Source organism: Candoia aspera, chromosome 4 (genome assembly GCF_035149785.1).
Source record: "Candoia aspera isolate rCanAsp1 chromosome 4, rCanAsp1.hap2, whole genome shotgun sequence".
Lineage (NCBI taxonomy): Eukaryota > Metazoa > Chordata > Lepidosauria > Squamata > Boidae > Candoia > Candoia aspera.
This window is the reverse complement of record NC_086156.1, coordinates 72178539-72197274: the sequence shown is the minus strand read 5'-3', so window position 1 is coordinate 72197274 and position 18736 is coordinate 72178539. Positions and strand designations below refer to the sequence as shown.

The window sequence follows — 18736 nt, the reverse complement described above, 5'->3', positions numbered from 1 at the left end:
ATCGCTCCCAAATCTTGAAGCCCACCTTCCAGCTTCAGTTCATTCTACCACACCTAGCCCCTTACAACCTGGAGATGTATGGAGGCTCTGGTGACATCTGTCTCCAAGGGTGCAGGAAATGAGAAATGTGAGTATTAACAGCATATTTCACTAGCATACAGGTAGTCCTCGCTTTAACTACCACAATTGGGATGGCGACTCCATCCCTAAGTGATGCGGTCATAAAGTGAGACATCATGACTGCAACGGACTTACAACCTCACGTCTGCAGTCAAGCAAATCACCCATGATCGTTAAGAGGAACATCATGTGACCACGACTTGTGATTTTATTGCTGGCTTCTCCATTGACCTTACTTGTCAGAAGCTGGCTGTGAAGCGTGCAAAAGGCAATCACATGACTGTGGGATGCTGCAACAGTTGTAAGTGTGAGGACTGGTTGTAAAGTTACTTTTTCAGCACCATTGTAACTTTGAATGGCCACTAAACAGGGCAGTCATTAAGTGAGGACTACCTGTATTGCTGACAATTTAACTCCAAATCACAAATGATCCTTCCCAATGGCTTCATACAGATATTAAATCACATGGAAGACAAGATGGAACTTTGTGGAACCTCCATTCATGACCATTCCAGAATGGTCAAGCAAAAGTCACAATATTGATTTCTAGTTGCGTCCAAACAAATAGCAGAAACAGTGTAGGAATGCCTCCAAATCCCTAGTTCCTCAAATGGTCCAACGAGATACCATAGTGAATGGTATCAAAATTTGCAGAGAAATCTAGCAGTAATAACAAGGTAGCGCTCCCCCTGTCTGTCTCGCTACAGATCATCCAACAGGTCAGCCAAGGCAGCATCTTAATTCTGGAAATAAAACCCACATTGGAAAAGATCAAGATAATCAATTTCATCCAAAAGCTCTTGGAGCTGTAGGGCTATCAACTTTTTCTCATTAGCTCCACTACAAACAATATTGGATACCGGCAGCTAGTTATTAAAATCAGATGGATGTAGTGATGGCTTCTTCATCAATTGCCTCTTTAAGGGAAGTTTTACCTGCAAAAGAGAAATAGGGGTCGGAGCGATAATTGGCTGAATTCTTACTGGCCTTCAGAAGCCAAACTGGATAGGGATCTAATGAAAAAGTGGCACAATTAGAAACCCTTCTTCTTTCCTCAGGAGACAAGCTATAAAACTGATTAGACTGATAATTAGTAGATGGTGCACATCCTAAATAACCATTGCTCTAAAATGACATGAAGCACAAAAAACTGAGTAATCTTATCTGCTCATAATAAAACTCAGAAGATCTAGGAATGTCAGACTGAATGTTAGAGATTAGGACATCTGCCCACAGCAGATTTGGGTGTTTTTCTGCAGATGCAATCATTGTTTTTCCCTTCTTCCTAATTGCCCTGGCACAGGCTTTATGATTATGCCTTCACCATGTCCAGTCAGATGTGTCCATGGACCTTCACAGTAGTCTCATCCCTTATTTCATCACCTGCAGTTGCTTCATAGAATGTATCACAGAATGTTTCAAGCTCTCAGAGAATAGTTAAGGACATGTGGAGAACTGGTATTCCACGTGTCAATCAAATTACTGATAGATCAGGTTCCTAGAGCAGATTGGAATCCAACAAGATTCATTAGGCTCCAAGAGCAGACTAATAATAATAATTTATTAAACTTGTATGCTGTCCAACTCCCAACAACTCTGGGCAGCTCATAACAAAGAAATTACAATAAAATCAACAAAATGTAAAAAAATGATCATCAGAGATGGCAAGCACAATGAAGTGAGGTGTCTCACTCTCCCTCACCAAAGGAATGGGTGAAGAGCCAGGTCTTCACGGCTGAGTGGGAGCCATCTGGATCTCGGGGGGAACCTCGTTCCAGGTGACAGGCAGTGTTACAGAGAAGGCACACTTCCGAGGTCCTGAGAGATGACATTGTTTAATCAAAAGAACCCAGAGCATGCCAGCCCTGCAGAATCAAATCAGTTGGGCAGAGGTTATGGGAGACAGGCAGTCCCTCAAGTAACCAGGCCTTATGCCATGTTTACCTTTATAGGAAACAACCGGCACCTTGAATTGCACCTGGAAGCAAACCAGTAACTAGTGCAGCTCATGAAGCAGCGGTGTTACATGGGCATACCGAGGCATGTCCATAATCTCTATGTTAGGTTATATATACTCTACTCTGGTACTAATCTCCGTGGAGGGGAATTGAATGAGTCAAATCCTTGCTAGATAATGGTCAGTCTATAGCAAGAGCATCACTTCTAGAACCTGTATACGAACCGCTTCCCTCTAGGATGAAAACCAGATGTGAAAAAGCATATGACTGTCTCAGGGATATCTTCTGGAGGCATGAGATTCTGAGCTGTACCTATTTAAGGCAGCCTCAGTATGAACATTCGTCTCCCAAACCCCGAAGTCTTGAGGTCTCCCATGCTCATGGATTCTGCCAGGCTGAGCAGGGCAGCTGGCATTGGCATTTCAGAGGAATTCCTGATTTCACCCCTCACATTTGTTCAGAGTAAGATACTTGCTTGGGAAAGTGGTGCAGTTCCAGTGAGGTGGCCTGGAAAGGGAGATGCACCGTTCCTGTATGGAATAAAGTGCTGGCAACAAATGAGTCCAAACTGGCCCCCCTACGAGGAATATGCAGTTATTCAGACCAAAAGCAGAATGTGTGTGTGTGTGTGTGTGTGTGTGTGTGTGTGTGTTTCAGAGTGGGATGGATCTGATCACTGAACTCAGTGCCGCCTTAAAGAAGCTGCATCTTTTCTTGGGCTCGCACTATGGCTGTTTGATACTCTTTTCATAAGGTGGTGGTGAAAGAGTGCAATGACCCTATTAAGACATGTTTTCCTGGGACTGTGTAGCTATAGCACTGTAGAGGCTTGACTTTACCATCTGTGGATGCTTGGCCTGACTTCCCAGATATGCAGAATCGTAGAACTGGAAAGAGCCGCTTAGGCATAAACTTCAACCGCTTCCAGTAATTAAAAACCGCCCAGAGTCCCCCGATGGGAAGAGATGGGCAGGGGCAAATGTAAATAAATAAATAAAAATAAATAAATGTCAGCATCCCTATCTGATGGCTGTCCAACTTTCACCTCAACTTTCCTCTTTAATGAAGAGGAACCTATTACGTCTTGTGATTATCAATATCGTTATCAAATGTCTCTTACTGTTAGGAAGTTCTTTTTTAAGCATTCGGTTGGGATCTGCTTACTGATAAATTAAATCCATTATTCCATTTCCTTCCCTCCAGGATAGGTCTTGGTTTTCTGCTATATAACATTCCTTCAGGTATTTGAAGAATGATATCATATACCCATTCAATTTTCTTTTCTCATGGCTAAACACACCCAGCTTTTTCATTCTCTCTTGATAGGACTTAATTCTAGTCCTCTGTTCATCCTTATTGCCATTCTCTGAACCTGTTCTAGTTGCTCTGTATCCTTCTCAATGTGATGCCCAGAAATAGATATAGTGGAGTCTGACCAAGACAGAATAAAATAGAACAATTACTTCCCGTGATCTGAAAATTATACTTCTGTTGAGACAACCTAACATTTGGCAGCCATGTCTACATTGTTAGTTTACAATCAATATTCCAAGAGCTTTTTCATGAGTACTGTTATGAAGCCTAGTGCCCCCTATCCTATACTTGTACATTTGATTTTTGTTTCCTAAGTAAAGAAATAGTTCTCTTTATGATATGCTGTGGGAACTTCTCAGGCATCAAGGTCAGCCTGACTGATCTGTGTTGGCAAAACCTTCCTCTTTTTTGAAGATAAGGACATTTGCCCTCCTCCACCTTTCACGTCACCATTTATGCCGGATTTCTTAAAGATAATACACATAGGTTAAGCCAACCATCAGTTAGCTCCTTCAATATGATAGGATACAATTCATCTGGCCCTGAAGATTTAAACTCATTCAAGAGGTATTGGCTGATCATGTTGCTTTTAATATCAGGGTTCAGTCATACTTCTTCCTACTGCTCTCCACAATATCCTAGTGGAGTACATAAGAGGCTTTTGTTGTTGTTGTTGAAGAGTGAACCAAAGTAGGAGTTGAATGGCTTTGACTTCTTTTTGCTACCTTCCAGCATGTTCCCATCTCAATTGAGGAATGGGTATATTGATTCTTTTCCACTTATTTTGAACTTATCAAAGAAACCTTTTAAAACTGTTCTTAGAACCCTTTTTAACCTCAGCTCATTCTCAGCTTTTACCTTCTTGACACCATCTCTCTAAGTAGTTCAGGCTACCCAAATTTCCTGTTTCCTTTTTTCTTTCAGACATTCACTGAGCTTTTTGTGTAACCACACTGACTTCCACTACTGTACTGTCCTCCTTTTTGCAAGTCTGTTTTTTGTATCACTTTCTTCTGCACCTCTTGCCCATCTTTTCTTTTTCCCATTAGCATTCCTGCTATTACGCTAGTAGGCAGAAGAGGAAGAAGATATAAACATGCAGTTTATATATAACAGCCTGGAAAACAGTGCGGGTTTCCTGACAAAATACAGAGAAATGTGGTGCAGCAATAGCTTATTACATCTGTTTTCCACTGCAGCCACTCTCCTCACCACCCCAATGCACTCTGGGATATACAGAGTCAGTATTTCTAAAAGTGATGTGACTCTGTACCCTCCTTCTCTGCTCCCCAAGTCAAGGCACTTAGGAAGCTTCTACTGAGTATCAGATGTTTTAACATCTATTTGCTCTTCATGATGGAAAAAAATAATTTTAATAGAGGAGTTATAAAAAGCATTTTGCTGTTTTTAATGTAGTTAACTATTTAAGGGTGAAAAGGTTATTTCCCTTAAAACGATGACAATGCAGGTAATCCTCACTTAGCGACCACAATTAGGACCGGCAACTTGATCGTTAAGCAAAGTGGTCACTAAGTAAAACCACGACGGTGCTTACACTCTTACTTCAGCTTTCCTTTGTTTTACAGACCTGTAAAGGTCGTAAATGCAAGGACTGGTTGCAAAGTTATTTTTTATCGCCATTGTAACTGTGAACAGCCATTAAATGAGGTAGTTGTTAAATGAGGACTACCTGTAGCATGATGCATGCTTGACAGAAGTGAAATTCTAGTATTGTGGAATAGAATTCACATGCCCACTTTATAGCTTTTTGAGAATGTTTTCCTGGACTGCATATTGTTTCTATGCAGCTTCGTCCTTTATTTCATGTCTTTTATCCTCACATTCTTCCTCTGCATTAAGCCTCTAATTCATAGTCTCCTACCTGCTTTTCCTTCTCTTTTAATCAGCTATATGTGCCCTGCCTAGTGAAGCCATTGGCATTTCCTTCTCCACCTAACTCATTCCATTCAGGCACTACCATAAGCCTGTATTATAGGCCTCCCTTGCTTTATGCTAGGAATATGTTCCCCCAAAATCTTGCATAAAGTGAATTCACATAAAGCACGATACAGGTACTGAACAGTGTCTGGTGGAAAAAAGGGAATGCAGGGTTTGATTTCATAACCAAAATGCATTGACCAATGTACTTACAAATTTTCAGAGCCTTATTCTTAAGCCATTGATTGGTTGATTGTGTGCCATCTAGTTGCTACCTTTAGTGACCACATACAGTAGATTTTCTCCAGGGCGATCTATCCCTAACCTGGGTTTTCAGGTCTCCCAGTGGTGCACCCATCACCACTGTGATTGAGTCCATCCACCTTGCTGCTGGTCTTCCTCTTCTCTTTCCTTCCACCTTCCCCAGCATTAGAGCCTTCTCCAGAGAGCTGGGTCTTCGCATCATGTGTCTGAAGTAGGATAATTTGCGCCTGGTCATTTGTGCCTCTGGTGAGAGCTCTGGGTTGATTTGCTCAATGATTCATTTGTGGTTTCCTTGGCTGGCCACGGTATGCTCAGGGATCTTCTCCAACACCAAAGTTCAAAAGCATCAATACTCTTTCCATCCTGCTTCTTTAAAGTCCAACTTTTGCTCCATAGAGTGTCACGGGGAATATGATGGTTTGCACAATTCTGATCTTTGAAGGTATAGACACAGCCCTTACTGAAATATATTTTCTTCCTTTTCTTATGCTCTATGTACAGTGAAAGCATTTTTCCCATATTTTGTTCAGCTGGATTTCTAGTGTGTGTGGTTATCAGGGCAGACGAAGAGGTAGAATGCATCACGAACAATGAATTTTATTAGCATTCTTATGTTGTAGGCAGTACATTCTTGAGCTGAGGATTGTTCACCAGCTTCAGCACAATATAGTATGTTCAGCTTTGTTTCTAGTGCTAGAGAAGTTCTTTGCCTTTTCATTTTTGGTAATGGGGTTGGACAAGATGTTGATAGCCATTTTGACCTCCATAACAACAGTAATAGCTATTGCGGGTATGGACTTCAGTGGAAGACAAGCCACACATTTAAAACAATTGCACAACATGATGGTAAATGCTTGAAGACAAAAACTTTTCTAATGGATATTGAAATATAATCCTCTAGCGTTTAAACTATTCAAAATTGGGTATATGTACAAGTTTTCTAATGGTTGTATAATACTGTATAGGAACCCTTAGGGTGAGAGATGGATTCTTTTTAGACCCCCTTTCCCTCCTCCTCCCTAGGAGCTTAAAGTCACATAGAAGTATGGAGAGAAGTAAGAGACTCGCTTCTTCCTAGTTCCATGGCCGGAAGCGGTTCCCGCAATGTAAGGGGGCCATTTAATTTCAACTCTTGTGTAGGAGACCTAAGGCTCCTACCCCTCTTGAGTCAAGAGGATGTCCTGAAATCCAATTTTTCTCTCATAATTACATATGCAAATCGCGGGAAAGAGTTATAGTTGGCAGGGCAAAGTAATCAATTTAATCTTCCTGTACAGTAAGATATTTTTTTTTTGCTTATCTGAACCGGAAGTCAGAATAGATCGAAAGAGAGAGACATGCTATCCATTTGAAATAAAAGACCCTAAATGTATGTACCCAACCGATGTGTTATTTCGTTCGGCAGTCTCTCTCTCTAAGCCGGCAAAGTGCGGAAGAAAGCAACCAGCAGTTAAACTACTACTGGGTGTTCTGCACAAAACCAAGGTAATTTTTGACTTATTCTTGTAGCGACAGCTACTCCCACCAGAGGCGGCGCTGTTTGCAAAACAGAACGCCTCTGTGATGTACAGTCATAATTTCCCATTCATAACTCCAGGTGCTCCGTTGCTGATTGGTTATTGGGTCCATAAAACGGAGAAATACGGACCTATCTGATACGACACTTTCTCTTCGGAACGAACTATTCTTCCAAGGAAGGCAATAAAAGGAAAAGTTCCTGGATTTGCTAGCTGCGTCTTCCTTTAAATTAACCCAAACCACATTGTTTCGTCACAAGATAATTCCTTGACTCTTTTTAAATTAACGATTACTACAATACTTTTCTTCAATTTCTCAAACAGAAATGGAACATCCCACTCCGCCCCTCCCTCTACTCGTCGCCATCTTGACGCCTCCTTTGCGCAGGAGTCGATTGCACAGCTTGTTCCGCGGTGGAGCAAACCACGGAGAGGGAAGCATGGGGGGTAGGCGGGGTGGGGCAATATATTCATAGCAGACGAAACTAACCGAACGTTGTTATAAAGGGGGGGTGAGGTTAGGCTCACTTGGGGAGGGAAGTGGACGTTACTATTTGGTAACTGACAGGGGGTGGGGCTCGGATCTAACTATTTATGAAAGGGGAATGATGGTGCGGTGCCCGGTTTTCTGAACGGAACTCTTGCCTGTGCGGAGGGGAAGGGTGTGTGCCTGTGGGTGGTACTGTTGTGATTGGTGCGTGTGCATGTGTACCTGTATGTATCTCGGTATTTAGATGATTCCGCTGAGCTGGGTGGGGGGGAGAGAGGGAACAGCAGAGCGACGGGTGGAGTGAAGGTGGTACCATTGTGAACACTTTTTAAGGGGGGATACGGCTGACTTAATTGCATTGGGACCCGTCTAGGTGGGATAGGGAGGGCTGGATGGTACCATTTTGGGGGATCTATAGGGAGAATTAAAGAAGTATCACAGATTCGAATGGCAGCCCATTGCGGTTGAACAGAGAAGAATAGAAGCGGTGCCTTTAGCGGCCACTGTATTCTGAAGGTCGGAGGAAGATAGGAAGCACCGCTTCAGGTGTGGAAAGGGATGAACCTGTGGTGGCATCAATGAGAGGCTTGTTCTAGTGGTATCATGCAAGGAGGTGCCAAGTCAAGCCAGCCCATGAAGCGATTGGTGCCATTTTGAGCTGGTACAGGTCCCATCTTCACGAGTGAGGAGTGAGGGAGGGTGGCTGACTGCTGAAGGAGCAGAAGGCTGGGCCTTTTTTTGGAGAGCATTTTGACATGACTGTCTGAGGGGCAACAGTTGCCCAGGGTGGAAGGGCCCAAGGAGAATCATGAAAACATCCTGGTGTTAGGAGGCTGATATTTGTTCAGACAGCCCCCTCTCTCTGCCATGGCCTCAAACTGTACCGGAGGCACTGCGGCTGCGAGCGCTGGCTCAGCTGTAGGCGCTGCACTCAGTGCTTCCAAGACCAAGACCAAGAAGAAGCATTTCGTCTGCCAGAAAGTGAAACTCTTTCGAGCCTCTGAACCACTCCTGAGTGTCCTCATGTGGGGAGTCAACCACACGGTGAGCGAGCAATGCACAGTAGTAGGCAACTCCCACCTGTTTGAACTTAGGTGTGCATGGCAAGGGGCACCAAATACGTTTCCAGCCCTCTCAACTAGAGAGGCAAGTTCTGCCATTGAATGTTTGTCTCTTCTTACAGGAAGTATGTAGCATCTCTTGTGTTGATCATTAGATCCAGAGTAATACATTTGGATAACATTAGAAGCCATATTTTGCATGACAACACATACTGGAAAGCAGTAGAGAAATGCATCTTTTTTGAATAAAGTGTGTAAAGATTTCTAAAATAATTACAGAGGGGTAACAATTCTGTGTTAAATGAATTTCATAGTGTTCCTCTACCAAAAGTGGAGGTTCTTTCATATAATCTTGCTTTGCACACATGTGGATAGGAACTTGATAAACAACATTAATCCTGCCTCCTGGTTTATCTTGCAAAAGTGTACTTTTTCCTGCTGATCTTTCTTACCTGCGCCAATGAGAGTAAGGAGCAAATGGTTTTCAGTAGGGGCAGTGCAGTGATCCAAGTCTGAAAGGGACAGGGTGATTTGGAGAATGTGGGTGTGCATGTTGTACCTATTGGCATCTCCTTAAGGAAGCTGTGTGTTTCCTGGACTTGATTTAAGGAGGTGCTGACAGGACCAAAGTGCTTCTCTATGAATCACCTTTTCCCTTTAAATCAGGATTGCTGCACAACCTTAGTTTTTAGAATGAACCAGACAACTGTAAGTTTATTCAGAAGTCAACTCTTTTGAGTTCAGGGAGACTGCTCTGAATATAGGATTGTGGCTTCAAATCCTCAGCAGCAAATTCTGGTTCTTGTAACCTGTGTGTCATCTGGGTTCAGTAAATCCATTCTTGCATATTGTTTATCAAGGATGAGTTTCGATTTTCTGTATTTTAAATTATTGCTTGCCTGAATAATTGATCTTCATAAAGCAGGAACATAACTTCACTGAGCTAAGAAGGGGTAGAAGATGATTTTTTTTTCAGTATCTAGCAAATTACTGTATAATTCTTAAACATCTATAAATATTATAATAAATTATTAATTTGGTTGCTATCTATCTGAACACATTTGTGGATTATCATCTCAGTTGTACAGAGCAATAAAAGGCTTTTGCCATCCCAGAGTCCAGGGACAGAACTGTACACATCCTAGAATTCCTAGTCAGCATGGTCAACTAGGAGTTGTAGTCCCAACATGTCAGAAAGGTGGCAATTTGGAGGAAGGTTACTGAAAAATATTCACAAGCAGACTTTTACAAATTTCACAAGCTCTAGTTAGTAAGATGGCCCCAGAGAAATTGAAGAGAATGTTTCTTTAATAGTAGCAGTCCTGACAAATGGAGTGGAGGCTGTTTTCTTTATCTCAGTCTTAAAAACCCAGTTGTGTATTGTGTGCATATATCTGCATGGGAAATTACTTATGCTACTGCTGGACTGCAACTCCCAGTATTTCTTATAATTGATTGTGCTTCCTGAGGTTGCTGGAAATTTTAATTCATCAACTTCTGAAAGACTGTACAGGTAGTCCTCGGTTAACAACAGTAACTGGGACCAGAATTTCCCTCATTAAGTGATGTGGTCATAAAGCACATCATGTGACCGCATCGCTTAGCAATGGCACTCCCAGCAGTTCCCGTTGTCATCGTTAACTGAATCCCACTGGTTGTTAGGCAAAGACCCACCCCAATCCAAGCCATTCCCAGCTTGGTCCCCCCAACCCCATGCCTCGGTAAGGTAAGGGACTGCCTCCTCTGCCTCCTCTTGAACTTCCCCTACCTACCTATCTCCCCCCACCTCTTCCTTTTTGGCTGCCTGCCTACCCACTGCTGCCAGCTGCCCCTGCTCCCCAGCCCTGCCTGCTGCACCACGCACCACTACTATACCAGTTGGGGCCTTCTTTTGCGTCGGTGCAACTGGGGCTTCTCTCATGTCCCGCCCAGGGCCTCAGCGTGCCAGCCAGGGCCTCCATTTGTGCCCCACCCAGGGCCTTCTTTCATGACAGAAGCCTAGCGCATGAAGAAGGCTGCTCCAGTGCAAAAAAAGGACCTGGCTAGAAAGGTCTTTCCTTTGTGCCGGTGCAGCTGGGGCTTTCTTTCATGCACCAGGCTTCTTTTGCAAAAGGCTCCAGATGGGGCATGAATGGAGAGTCTGGCTGGCATGTGAATGGAGGCCCTGGGTGGGGCATGAGAGAAGGCCCGGCTGCACCAGTGCAAAAGAAGGCTCTGGCTGGTAAAGTAGTGGTGCACAGTGCGGTAGATGTGGCGGCAGGTGCTGCAGCGGGCAGGGCCAGGGGCAGCAGGTGGTGGCAGTAAGTGAGTGGCCAAAAGGCGGTTGTAAATGTGGGTGGGCCTGAGTGGGCCCACATTTTGTTCATGTGACCACAGAGGCACTGCAACAGCCAGAACTTCAAGGACCAGTCATAAGTCCCTTTGTTCAGCACTTTCATAACTTAGAACGGTCACTGAACGAGTGGAGGTTAAGCGAAGACTCCTTGTAGATGCTTAAACATGGCTCATGCGCAACTTGCAACTGCAGTAAGTTTAATTATTCACAAGTCATTGGTGAATATGTGCAGGATGTGTGATTTATATGAACGAAGTGTCTTCTTCCTCTCCAAGTTTTATTTAGTTGTTTGCTTATATACTACCCTTCATTGTGGAAAAAAAAACCCATTATGGTTGATTGCAGTAGCAATGGATACCACTGAATAAAAATGCTGGCAATTGTTTTCCTCCTGATGCTAAAAATAACCAATATTGGTGCCAGAATCATCTCCATTCTGCGAGGTAAACATGGCAATATTACCCTGTATGTGAAGAGATACTGCAGTGCTCCTTGAACTTGGTGAAATCTAATTTTCTGAAAGTCCTACTTTTTGTCCCTGAAATAAAGTGGCAGGCAGAACACCATTCCTTATGTTCCTTTAGCATGACCCCAAATTAGCTATGCCTTTGTTTTTCCCAGCCTGGCTGCCCCTGAAAGATTGGCCTTAAATCCCCATAATACCCCTAACAGCATTATAACTGTTGAAGTTCAAACATCTTCAAAGTCTTAAGCAGAAGCCTTCCCCCCTTCCCACTTTCCAGTAGTAGCATTTGTGCTCTATCTCCCCCCACCCCTGCCTTATACTCCAGTGAATCAGGGAGGCCTCTGCCAGATCCACTTCTGAATGTTATTTCCTTTCTTGGGGCTTCAAGAATGTTTCAGACCCCTTTACTGTGTAATGGTTCTTGCATATTTCCATCAAGGTCATCTTCCTTACTGCTTCAATTAGTCCCTGCAGTTTTCTTGGCCAGATTTTCAGAAGTGGTTTGCCCTTGCCTTCTTCCTATGGCTGAGAGAGAATGACTGGCCCAAAGTCACCCAGCTGGCTTTGTGCCTAAGCAGGACTAGAACTTGTGGTCTCCTGGTTTTTAGCCTTATGCCTTCATCATTATGGTACACCAAACTAGCTCTCATATAAGACCTTACCTGTCCCAAATAATATTTGCCACATAGGCTAGATGGTAGTCTAATGCTCACTGGATTGTTTTACCACATGTTGTATGCATCCTTTCAAATTTACATACAGTTTCACAATCAACTATCTTCAAACGGCCTCTGAGAGGTGCTCTTCTTTCCTCTACTTCCAACTTTGCTGTATGGAAAGAGACCAATGAAAAGTGCTTATTGAGCCAAATACAAATGTACCTGTAGTGGCACGTGATGTTGAGAAGAAAAAAAGTCAGGCTCAGTTGTGCTTTGCAGATCTAATTTTAGAAACAAAATATTAGAAACTATTGCAATTTTTTTCTTTATATTTTCAGAAGTTACACTGAAACTAGATAAGCATGGATTTCTCTGGATTACCCAGAGAAGAATCTCCAGTGAAGAATTTAAGTATTGGTCAAGCTGCTGAACTCTGAAGAAGCTGAAGTTTTAGGATGGACAGTCCTATGTAATACATTAGAACAGACATGCCAGTCTTTTCATGTTGAGGGCTGCTTTCCTTTAGAGTTTTCTCTTGGGGACCCAACAGTGAGTAGAGCTGAAGCAGTTCATGGGTGGGACCAGAGTACAAAGTGAACAGATTGCTGTTTGTGTTCTATACATGGCAGGCTTCCACATGAGTCTGTATATCCTCTTAAGTCCTGACAGCTAAGATTTGAGAGCTGCAATTCATTTTCGCATAAGGATAGGTCATATGAAATAATTTCCTTTTTATCACATTGTTGCTTAATAGAAAGCCAGTAATTGTGGGATTATGTTAAGAGCAACAATATATACATGTCATGTGCCTATTCATTCCTGGGTCTACTATAAATGACAGCCAATATAACATCATCCACATGTTGCAACACCCAGTGGCATTGGGTGTAGTTAAAGGTGGAATATTTTGATCTGCTTTGCACTTAGTTTCTATGTTGGGAAGCATGCTTTCGTTTTTGATCCAGAAAATCTCCGGAATCTAAAATTTGAGAGATACAGCAATATGAATATGAGATTCTAAAAAGCAACAATAACTGTTTTTCCCCCATGGCAAACCTTCTGTCAAGAATTGTGTTTTGCAAGTATTAGTCCTCAGAGGAATTCTGAGACCATATGAAATGTTTTGTTAGTTACAGATTGAGAAAGTTTTATTTTAAAGATAATTAAAATAAGAACATTTTAGCAGGTACCTACCACACTTTCAAACATACAGTATGTTTGCATCAAAACACAGTCAGATGATTACTAAGTTTGAGTGATTAGGACAGACCTAAAATTATTTATATAGATATAAATAATTATCTGTCTAAAAATGGAAAGAAAAAGAGAGAAACATTATATTGTTATATGAATTATACAGACTCACAGCCTGGAGACATGATGATGATGATGATGATGATGCCGCCGCTGCCGCCTAGAGACCTCAGATCCCTTCTCTCAACTAATACAGAATTAACTATCACTTTTTTGTAGAATATAACTTTGTTTTCTTGACCAGGAAACTTCAGGTTATTCATTTAATGCTGAAACTGCCAGTAAAGGTTATTGGGGTTTATCATCATACATACCAGCAATCAGGTGACTTCCTTTCTCTTTTCCCTCACATCCTGTTTAGATGTTGCATTTCTTTTGCAGATTAATGAGTTGAGTAATGTCCCTGTCCCTGTTATGTTAATGCCAGATGACTTTAAAGCCTACAGCAAGATTAAAGTGGACAATCATCTTTTCAACAAGTGAGTAATAAACATTATTCTTTGTTTAAAATGTTCTCCCCCTTGCCAATTCCCCATTTAACTTCAGTATCTGAATAGCTGGCTTGTTACGAATATATAATGACATGAACCATAACTTTGCAGGAGACCGTGTGACATGAAAGAAAAACAAGTATGATAAGAGTATCTTGACCCAGCACGATTCATGTGTCTGAGTGTGCTCTATGCCCAGCCATGTATGGATATGATTGGGAGCTGCAGTTCATTTTCTGATAGAACCAGGCCATAGAGGATAATATCCTTTCTGTACCAAATGTGTTGACTGCTCATACACTTTTTTGGCACAATTTCAAGTATCATTGTATTTTGATGGGCCAGCATATTTAAGGAGTATCTCTTTCCACATGTGCCTCCCTGTTCTTTTGATCTCTAGGAGGAATAATGTACTGTGTTCAGATTAGGTACAGTAGAAATCAAAGAAGTAATCGGGTTACAATGCTTTGCAGTGGGAGAAAGACATCAGTGTTATTTTAGAAGCATCTCTCTGGGCATTTTGGAGTATGTAGAAATATTGACTATTTGGTGTATGTAGAAATATTGAATATTCCAGAGGGTTTTTATGGCTTCCTGATAAGTTAGAGGATTTTTTTTTCTACTGCTGTTTTTATGATGCCTTTTGATTTTGAATTCTTTTTTAATTGCATTTCTACATCCTAATCCACTTTTTTATTTTAAAATGCTTATTAGAGAAGCAGTATGGAAATATTATTAAATGAGATTTTACATCTGGACAAACTGGACAAACCTGGGAATCTGAAGATAGTGACTCCAAACTAGAGATGTTAGGTTGAGAGAGCTGAGCCTGGATAGATACTCAACCATGCTGGTCACTGACAGCAGGCTTGAATTTAGAGGACTGAAGTATACACACTAGGGGTGAAGGCAGCATCATTGACTCATCCCTAATATGCTTTGAAGGAGACTTAATCACAAATACACACATGGTAACCTGTAGATTACAGTTGCCAGGCAACCTGGATCAGCTTTTAATAATTAGAAGATCGTTAATTCTTATTTTTTTATTTATGCCATTAGTATACCATGAATGATACTATGTATAAGTTGAACAACAATTTTTTTTTTGTGGATTAAGAATGTTTTGTAGATGTGAAGAGAACTTCCTTTCTTATTTAGTCTGTTCCCCATTAAAATTGCATGGAACATACCTCTTGCAATTAAGATTTGGATGTTGAAATCTGGGGAACTACTCAGAATGTGTTTCAGATTTCCTCTAATATTTTGATGTAATTGAGAGGATATAGTTGTAAAGTAGAAGAAGCATTTTATTCTTTCTTTCAAGATTAGCTGCAAATAGGTTTTCTTTTTTGACCTCTGGACAACTGTTGTGAAATCACTAAATCACTTTCTGTAGCTTATATCATTTAAACAGTAACAACAGTATTTTCATTTTAAAAAAACTTAATTATACAATTGTAGCTGCGGTATTCATTCAGTCCAGCAGCCAACCCAGATTTTGGCTCTACCCTTTGATGCATAATGCTTTTCATGAAGTTTTTAAACAAATACATTTATTTATTTCTTAGATAAATCCCACCTTTCCTCTAGGTGTTCAAGGTGGTATACATAGTACTTCCTCTGCCAGTTTTCCCCCACAGCATCTATGTGAAGTAGGTTGGTTTGAGAAAGAGTAACTTGCCCAAAGTCACCCAGCGAGCTTGCATGGCTGAAGATGATTTGATTCTGGGTCCCCCCAATCCTAGTCTGACATCTTAATCACTACACCACACTAACATGTTGATTGATGTCATTTGTCCTTTGAGAGACTGATATATTCCAACTGGTATCTACTTACCTAGTGAAATAGAAAAATAATTTTAATTATTCAGTCTGAATAGAGAATTTAGGTGAAGGAGTCTCCAAACATGAGTAGGAACTTACCCTGGGCAAAGTAGGTCCTCTATTCATGTGGAATGTTACTTTTTGTTACACTTATCTTGAAGAAATGAAATGTTTTATAGATATTGACAGTATGTTTTGTGGCAGCAGATAGGAAAGGATAATTTCTCTCAAAGAGATGTTACAGAGATGAATCTTTGCTCTTTTGCACCTGGACAGTGGTACTATATTAGATAAGCTCTTGCCAGAGGATCTCAAATAGATCAAGTCCAGGTACTAATAAGCATGTCTCAACACACACAGTGAAGCACTTGCTCCCTTGTGATTCAACTGAATTCAATCAATAGAAGGAAAATTCAGGAAGAGATTGAATAGTGTCTTTTGATCCCATTGGTCCTGTGGAAAAGCTCTCTGGTTCCCTAATAAATATAATCCTTGGAGAAAATATGCCAAGGAAAAGGAAATAAATCATGCAGTAGTGATCTTGGTTTGGGGGAAGAAGAATCAAAGTTTATGGAAGTGGCTGGCCTAAAGATGTCAATGAACTTTCAACTAGAAAAAAGATACAACAGTGAAAAGAATTTTTAAAATTTGATTAAATCTGGAGTTGCTATAAGATTCAACTAATTTCTCTAGAGCTCTTTGCTCTAGGCTGACCAGTGAGGTGGACCTCCATTATACTTCCACATCCTACTGATGTCGCTGATGAAATAAAGACTGTAGTGATAAAGATTACTTTGATTAGAGAACTGACAATGGAAGGATTGAATATGAACAAGGCTGCAGTTCTTTGTATAATCCCAGGCCAACTGCAAAGTATAGCAGACAATTATATTGATAAATCCATGGCAAGTTGAGGTGAAATAAAAATGAACTATGTAATAGATACCACATTAAATAGGGTTCTTTTTTATTTTTTTATTTTTTTAATTAATATAATTTTATTATTTAAACTACAAATTACAAAACACACAACCAATAATAACAAAAAATAAAATAATTCGATCAAACAATCAAAACATAACACATACAACTTTATGTGCACCCATCACCCGTGGGACCTATAACAGTCCTTATCTCTTTTTATTATCACACATCTTTATTATTAATAATTCTTAATAAGCCCTCTTCTCCAAAAAGATAATATATATTGATCCAGTTTTACTCCCTTCCCTTTGACAAAACCATATTCCAGAAATTCACCCCATATAGCATCAAAGTCGTTCCTTTTCACCAAATCCTTTTTATATTTTAGTTCACATGTCAATTTATCATTAATAGCAATATTCCATACTTTAAACCAATCTTCAAGCTCATAATCTACTTTCGATTTTTTAACTATTATTAATCTTAAGGCAGTAACAAAAATTATTATCATCTCTTTCTTTTGCCACTCTAATTTCATATTTCCAAAATTTAACAATAATGCAATTTTTGGACTTATTTGCAAATTAATAGATAGTATTTCATTAATCTCAGCAAAAATGGTTTCCCACATGTCTTTTAATCTTTTCCCATTCCCACCATAAATGTAAATAAGTCCCAATTTCTTTCTTACACCTCCAACAATTTTTGAATTATTTCTATTATAGAGGTTTAGCATTATTGGAGTCATATACCATTTCCAAACTGTCTTATAACAATTCTCCTTAATTCTAACAGACATATTTTTCATAATTCTTTGTGTCCAATTTTTTAAAAATTTGTATTAATTAGTAATTGTTCAAGATATAATTGAGACACATAATGTAGAATATAAGACCGACAGAATACAAATCTAAGAAAGAGACAGGAAGAGCTAAACTGGTGCAGGAGTAAGCAAAAACACATATCAGACCAGTGGCTTCTGACCTTTTCCAGCACAGGTATAAAAGTACCTAAAAGTTAATCTCTTACTGTTAAGTAAACATTTAGTAACGTATCTCTAAAATCAAACCATTCAATCATCAAAACCTAAAATCAAGACTTCATTCTTTTGCGTTACAAACAAATAGTCCAAGAACAGTTTCCAGATGGAGACGAATCTAGTTACAGTGTTTTCTCCTATCAGTGCTGTCACCTTAGCCATTTGCACCAATTCCATCCCATCCCTCTTCTGTAATATTAATATCCAAATCGCTCTCCCAACTAAATTTCATTCCTTGTGCTAGTTCTATCAGTATTTTATAGATTTTACTTACTAACCCTTTTATTACGTTGTCTGTACTGTTCTGCTTTAACTGTATTATTAATTCCTCAAATTTTGTTAATTGTCTATATTTCCCACATTGTTTTACCCAATTCTTAGTCCGTGACTCCAATTGCAATACATTATACCAAGATATTTTACTCTGTCCAAATATTCCCTTTATATCCTCTCTACTAGAAACTTTACTTAACCAATCCTTCAATCTTAATACTCCAGCTCGCTCCATATCTTTTATTAATCCTGCCTTAAGATTCTCTGAGAATGTTTCTAAATCTACAATTCCAGTCAGTGGTGATATTCCAGGACTAAATATTTTTTTATTTTTATGCCAAATCTGTCAAGTAGCATTACTTACTGGGTTTTTTATTTCACTAAAACATTTTTTGTTTTGTATAAAAAGAAAATCCTTATCACTTATCTCCCCTAACTCCATTTCTCCCCAGATCAATTTTTCTGGTCCATATGTCATATTCGGAACATATCTTATTTGATTAGCTATATAGTACATACTAATATTTGGAATACCTAACCCTCCTTCTTTCTGGGATACATACCATAACTTTTTATTTATTCTTGATTTTTTATCTCCATTACAAAAATTATTTATAATATTTTGCCATTGTTTTAACTCCTCCTGTGATAATTTTATTGGTAGCATCCAAAATAAAAAAATTATTTTAGGTAAAATTTTCATTTTGCATAGCTCTACTCTCTGAACCATGACAATTTCAATTTTTTATATCCAAGTACTTCTCTTTTATTTCTTCCTTCAATTTATCAACATTCAATGTTTTTAA

General features: G+C 40.0%; 1 protein-coding gene across 2 annotated transcripts in view; it reads left to right on the top strand.

Moving 5' to 3' along the window:
* Window positions 1-7618: 7618 nt before the first annotated feature.
* The window catches only part of PIP4K2B (phosphatidylinositol-5-phosphate 4-kinase type 2 beta), a 31349-nt gene continuing 20231 nt past the window's right edge, over window positions 7619-18736 (top strand). Inside the window, exons 1-2 of one of the 2 annotated variants that reach the window (XM_063300491.1) lie at window positions 7619-8645; window positions 13758-13855. In XM_063300491.1, the coding sequence (XP_063156561.1) occupies window positions 8469-8645; window positions 13758-13855 (275 nt within the window). In that variant the 5' untranslated portion in view covers window positions 7619-8468. The remainder of the gene's footprint in view (window positions 8646-13757; window positions 13856-18736) is intronic. The other variant, XM_063300489.1, reaches the window with a different exon arrangement.